This window comes from Perna viridis, chromosome 1 (assembly GCF_037379345.1).
Source record: "Perna viridis isolate PV_CMFRI_1.1 ecotype Kerala chromosome 1, ASM3737934v1, whole genome shotgun sequence".
Lineage (NCBI taxonomy): Eukaryota > Metazoa > Mollusca > Bivalvia > Mytilida > Mytilidae > Perna > Perna viridis.
Window position 1 is genome coordinate 67719526 of NC_142445.1, and position 7038 is coordinate 67726563.

General features: G+C 32.9%; 1 protein-coding gene across 1 annotated transcript; it reads left to right on the forward strand.

Annotated features, from left to right (window-relative positions):
• The first annotated feature begins 1433 nt into the window (after positions 1-1433).
• Positions 1434-5720, forward strand: LOC148630080 (prostaglandin E2 receptor EP3 subtype-like). Its single transcript, XM_088560700.1, has 2 exons — positions 1434-3031; positions 5036-5720. The coding sequence occupies exons 1-2, from the start codon at positions 2189-2191 to the stop codon at positions 5480-5482; spliced, it is 1290 nt and encodes a 429-aa protein (XP_088416826.1). The 5' UTR covers positions 1434-2188; the 3' UTR covers positions 5483-5720.
• Positions 5721-7038: the final 1318 nt, after the last annotated feature.

Below are 7038 nucleotides of genomic sequence, written 5' to 3' on the forward strand. Positions count from 1 at the left end.
AGTGAATTTTAATTTACAAGTTACCGCTTTCTATATGTATATCTAATTTTATATAAAGCACTAATTCAATTTACATGTACATTGTACATACATCTATGAATATCAATTTGAAAACGTACATGGATGTTTGATTCTAAATCGGACTTTATTAATACGCTTAATTTGTATTACGATGAGTAACCAAAACAAAGGAAATTAAATTTTATAGTCAGTAGTAGATCCACAGGACGGAGCCGAATCCCCGTTTTTGTTAATTCCGCGCAAAATTTCGCCAAAAATGGACAAATAGCCTGGAACCCCCCATTTTTTCGGGAAACCATCTAGAACCCCCTTTTTCAAAACTTCTGTAACCCGGTTCCGTCATTGATAGTACTTTTGAAGACAAAAAATATAACAATATTTAAAAAATCTACTTATTTGTATTCCTATTTAACGTTTTCATTACATGGATATCTTACTTTCAAATTTTGAACGCACCGCTCATGAATATCATTGACGGCTAAGTTATTGACGGCTACCTTCCATGTGGTCTGATATTGACGGCCAGATTCACTTTAATTACAATTTTCTATACCACATGGTTTTATACCTTACAGGAGTGATGGGCAAAAAAGGTCCAGAAGCCAGCATATTCCTGAAGTACCAGGTACAAGTAAATTGATTTTTTGAGACTGAACTACAAAGTGCCATTTTTTTGGGTTGGGTGGGGGGGGGGGGGTAGGTACTGTAAGACTTGATCTGATTAAGAACTAGAGTTAAAAAATAAGCATTCTAAAGATGTCTGGATTAAACGTGAGTAACTGACCTCTTTGAAATTGTACCACAATGTGACTTTTCATTAAAGGAGAGTTCAGATTGATTTGAACAGAATGACAGCCAATTGGGCCACATTGATTCTGATTAAATTCTTTTTCTCCGAAGGAATGTTCAGATTGATTTGAACCAAATAAGTTCCTAAAAAGGCCACATTGATTCTGATGAAATTCCTGTTTTGAGAAAGCTCTTCCATTTTACTTTATATAAGTCCTTTCTCAGATTGATGACTATTCATATGATATCGTAAGGGTTTAATTCTAGCTAAACATCAAATGGTTATTATGCGTCTAAGAATAAAGCTTTTGTAAGCAACTTGAACTGTGAACAACTGGTTTATTCGCAGTAAAAGTTATTTGATGGGTTTGTTTACTGCTGTTAATAACATAGAATTAAATTTGATATATAACGGTAGAAAAACCTATAAAGGGGTTCTAACTATCTGCATTTGAACCATAAACGCGGTAGACCAATGTAACTATTTTCCTGCGGTGGCGTAAGTAATAATTGCAGATGCTAACAGGTTTTACAAATCAGGTTCTGGTAACTGCTATATCAATGCTGATTTTCGATTTTAAGTTGCTAAAAAGATACCAATTATCAATGCATAGATGTGTATTTTTGAACTAAACCCATTTCGTATTTTCAACCACATATTCTACATCTGAAAAGTTACAGTGATTACGCGATTGATAGTACATGTGCGTATCAACTGTGCTACAGCTGTATACATTTTACTGCTTCGTTAACACTCGTCATTAATACCTGTACGTTACCTGAAATTTATCACATTAACTCATTCAGAAAACAAGGAAATCATGCTAATGAGAAATACAATGTGTCTTATGAGCAGAAAGTCGGCTTTTTAATTGAATCTCCGGTTTTATAGAAATTGGCATGCGAGCTGTATTTCCCAGAACAACTGACCACCATTAATTTATCATAAATGGCAAATCACTTACTTCCATGTGTCGTGTAAGTACCAACTGAAACATCGATATTGAGCTATACTTCACATACTCGCTCACATTTCAGTGGGGATCTGGAGTTATTACGCATCTAAAACCAACATAGTGATATTATTTTTCTCATAGGATTCAACAGAAACAAACATTAATTAGGAACAAATGAAATGGAAGCATATTTGTGATAGAAAGTGGTGTAAGCAAGCGAGGAAAAATAATAGTGGAAAATTATGTGTTTGTATTTCGTTTCATCTCAGATGAGAATATTTCATTAATGTAATTTATTTATCAGTAGATACACAATTACTAAGATTCGTTGATATAACACATGTTCAGGAAATAATATCGTTGTTTTTTAGTTTTATACATACGGATGTAATAATAGAAAGAAAAAGTCATCATTTCAGAAGATGACGAATGTTTCAATTTTCCTGGAGAATTCAACAATTGACTCGGGGTCTCAAACTGAATATTATCACACAAAGATTGCTGTGACATCACATGTATACAACAGGGCGGAGTCAATCATTGTTACAAAACATTCTCCAGTACCTTCCGCAGTAACTTTTACCCTTGGAGTGATTGGAAATGTTATTGCCATTTTCTTTTTATTAAAAGCTTCAAAAAGTCACAGGTGGAATGCATTCTACAGATTCGTGGCAGCACTTGCCGTTACAGATCTGTTTGGGATACTAACAACATCGCCTGTAGCCTTTGCCGTCTATGACAATAATCTTCGATGGGTTGGAGGCAAGCCGCTCTGTAACTATTTATCATTTATGTTGACATTTGCTGGATTATCTACTGTAATGTTTGTCGGCGCCATGGCCTGGGATAGATGCTTGGCCTTGTCCTGTCCAATAAAGTACAGCCAGATGAACAAGAAACTTATTGTCAATGTTGTCGTATGTAGTATTTGGTTGATATCGGCATTCATATCCTGTTTCCCATTAATGGGTTTTAGTCACAACGTTAAACAATTCCCTGGGACATGGTGCTTTTTCAACTTCTTTGGAGACACAAAAGAAGATACTGCATTTGCACTCTTTTACTCTGTCGTTGGATTAGGCATTATATTGATGACTGCGATTCTTAACAGTCTTGTTATAATTGGCCTTATGCAAGGCAAGGGAAGTCAAGCCCGCAGGACAAGTGTCAGTTCCAAATCATCACGTGCTAGGTCGGATATTTACATCACAGTATTTCTAGTTGCCATATTTGTTACATTTGCTATTTGCTGGGCACCATTTTTGGTAAGATTTTATAATGAATTTGCTCATATTTATGCTTCAATCAAAAACAGACTACCTCAAGTCAACATAAAATAAAAAAATATCAGTAATGTTTTTACGTATATAGTGAAACTTAAATAAATACATCACGTGCAAAAGATACCTTATAAACTTAACGTAATTCATGCATTATGTAGATTGCCAGAGAATTTAAGCATATTATAAAATGTCTACAATTTTATGGCTTCCATAGTTGACGTTTATGTAAAACGTCTGATAAATATTGCACTTTTTTCAATTTATTACACAGACGGTACAGATAGCATGTCATATTAATGAAGAATCAAATGTATGTTTTAGTTAAATATGATTTTAGAACTTGACATCCTTTTCGCATTTGCACCGCATCCAGTTAGGAACAAAATATCGAGGTCTCAATCTTATTTACCAAAATTAAGTAGCAAGAGATCATGAGTAAAATTCAGTTGCTGGCAAGTTTCAACTATTTCCTGTAGTAATTTTTCATTTTAATTACACACTGATTTTTTCCTGAAAAATCTATCGAAAATAAATTTCATTGATACAATTTAAAAAAAGAGATAGTTGACAGTTGATTGAAATTTGTTTTCACATTTCAATGTTTACTATACTCCGAATTCAGTTGTGGTTAATCGTTACATTGGAATACTACTGTACCATGTCAGGTATACAAATCAGCAAAAGATGGCCAACAATGTAAACATGTTTTTTAGTACAGATCCAAATGCTCTTTGTTTTAAGTAATATTCGTCCATTTGGATGATAACGACTGACTTCAGTCGCCCTACCCTCTAGGTAGTTATCTCATAAATCATTACAAACACAACGGCTTATCGACAAATTTCAAATGATTGTATGTTCTCTAATTGCAGGGATTTCCGAGATCATGCCTGTATGACATTGCGTTTTATTGATTCTCTAATGCAAAATCTCAAAACAATATCACTTTTAAGTAATCTCGGCTCTATTACATTGAATAGTTTTTCTAGTTTTCCGCATCCTTGTATGTTTATTTCCTGTGTGCATGCGAGCTAAATGAGTTTCGATGATCTTTGTTAGACTAAATTTTAATTCATTTTTTGCGAGAAAAAAATATTGACTGAGAAATTGCCAGAAAGATTAGGCATGACATTCATTTATCGAAAATGTCAACATTGTCATCATTCGAAAAAAAAAATGTGGTAGTATAATGTTATAGTCCTGTCACCACTGTCTTCCGTAAAATTTTTATTCTTAGACAAAAACAAGTTAATATATCCTTTGAAAATGTACCTCAAGGTTCCATTCTGCAATAGAAAGGTAGGAATAAATTTTGGGAATACTTGTAGGATTTTAAGGAAAAACGATCAAAAGTTGTAATAAGCTTTTGAACTGTTTAAAAATTTGCTTACGAAGATTTCCGTTGTTGGGTCCCGATTCGGTTTCAAAATGGTATACAGGAAATTCCTTAGAATCAGAAGTAGAATTAATTAAAGGTTTATATAAAGGTTGAATTTTTAGGGACGGTCCTCAATATGCGTAATATGTATCTAGTTATCAAACTTGGTGTGATAACATCTAATTGTAACAATTCACCTTGACGTTACGACGTTGCCACATTTCCCGTTGGAAATTTTTAATGGTGATCAATGAAAGGAATTTTAATCGATTAGTAATATGTATAATGAAAAGATAAGACTGTAACATGTATATAAGTCTTTGGGCTGAATGGTTCCATCACGTATACAAACCGTTGAAAATTTCACAGAACGATACAAATGTTACAGAAAATCTCGACGAAATTCATCAGTGATGTACCTTTCATTTTTTTTTATTTCGTGCATTGTCACTGCAAATTTTATATTTGGAACGGAGAATGTCGCTTAACAAATACTTAATGTGTGCTTTAAAGCACCAGTAGCCTTCTAGTTTTATTTACAAAAGCAGTGGATCGTTATAAACAAGCTAATAGAACTCTGAATTATTTTTTATTGCTTCTAATTTCAGATAAGAATAATCATCAATGCAACCCAAGCTTTCAAAGTAAACACCCGAGCAGACCTGATTACATTGAGGCTGGCAACACTTAATCAGATACTGGACCCTTGGGTATATATACTGCTACGACGTGAAGTATTAGATAAGGTAGCAACATATATACGGAAACAGAAAAACTCTTCATTCCTTGTCAGATTTGCTAGTTTTGCCAGTAGTTTTAAAAGTCATGTATCTGACAATAATGATAATGAAAATAACGCAAAAGACATGAATGAACCTCTTCAGTGTCATGACGAAGATGTCCAACACCAAACTCATCAGAATATAAATGAAAAAGATGGCAATGAACAAAATGAGACGTTGTTAGTTGATGTCAATAATTGCCAAAATGGGAACTCCAAGCCAAACTACAACAATGCTGATGACGATGAAGTTTTCTCATCAAATGGCAACTAAAATGAATAAAAAGAATAAAAATGATACTCTAAGGTTACATTAAATCAGTGGTATTAAATTTAAATATGGATATTTTAGGACTCAGATACTCGTGATGACTTAAATTGCTTTAAATAATCACCTAATCTTTTAGGTAAATTATTCTCCGCAATATGAAGACCAATGTTGTATACTTCATTTAATTTTCAAACCCAAGTTTCAATCAAATACGTGGTACGAAATATACTTATTATTCTAAGATTTTACTTATAATTAATAAGGAATTCATTCACTGATAGCAATATTATTTATCAAGAAGAAAGCTACATTATGACTACTTACAATATCAAATTAACATCTAATTATTGTATTAACTGCATATGCATGTTTTTTTGTAGAAAACTCAATATGCTGTTAATTTGAAGAATACAAAGGGTTTTGGGGCGACTGCTGAACTCAGATTTTAATAGCCAACTGCAATCAAACCTTCAAAAAAGTACTAAGAAACATTTTAGAAACTAATTTTATTCACCCAAATGGGCTAGTACAGGTTATCAATTTATCTTTAGTCTTAATTAAAAAAATCAAACACAAAAATGCTTCAAATGCATAATCTTTGCATCGTGACAAACTGTTAAAATAGATAGATCGAGGAAGCCAATGGTAAAGTCAACATACAACTAAGTAATCACACATATGTTAAGACTAGGGATCATGTGATTCATTACCAGAAATATGAGTGATAGGTTTTTAACGTATAATATCTAGATGCCAGTGATAATATATTTTTATAATTACCGTTATTCGTAAAAACACATGGCGTACAATTTTCACACGTTTGTTGTTGATAACAAAACACGTCTGTGTTTGCCATTTTTTTTTACAAAAAGAATGTGAAATCATTAAGAGATTAATTTTCTGTAATGGTTAAAAGCAGCATTATAAACTGAGTCAGGTTTAAAATATTATTGAATTGATCAAAACGTTGGTGCAAATTATAACAAGGAGACAGAATCATGTCACCTGGTAATAAATCAAAAGGAACAACAAACACTAATCTACTACAGACACATTTTAAGATAATCTCACATGAACATTCCTAATTACCCCCCCCTTTAGAATAAAGTAACTGAATACAGGCACTTAATATAAGTACTACCATAATCATTACAATAGGCGTGCTATGATAGACCATATCTAAGTTTTAAAGCATTAGGTAAAATCATCAGACACTACAAGTCACTGTATTCTTGTAACTCTCGAAACAAGAACATTACCGGAAGATATAAAAGCATCAAGAACCATGATTTTTTCCACTATGTATACATGCACTACCATATCTCATGCTCAGATGACGTATGACTCAAAAACAACATATATCGTTAGTGAAACACATAGATACAAATACGTAGCACTTGGCAGATATTCTTCAAGTACTTCAGATAAAAGATACTACGGACACTATGAAGTCAGTCTTATATTGTGACCTACTCTTAGAGAACGATAGCAAGGAAAATTTCGACTTAACTATACGACAAACGCAATGACTTTTTGTTTCGTATCGTCAATTATGCTTT

Coding starts and splice junctions, on each gene's coding strand:
- LOC148630080 (XM_088560700.1), top strand. CDS start 2,189: ATGACGAATGTTTCAATTTTCCTGGAGAATTCAACAATTGACTCGGGG. Junction 3,032..5,035: donor TTTGCTGGGCACCATTTTTG/GTAAGATTTTAT, acceptor TTCTAATTTCAG/ATAAGAATAATCATCAATGC.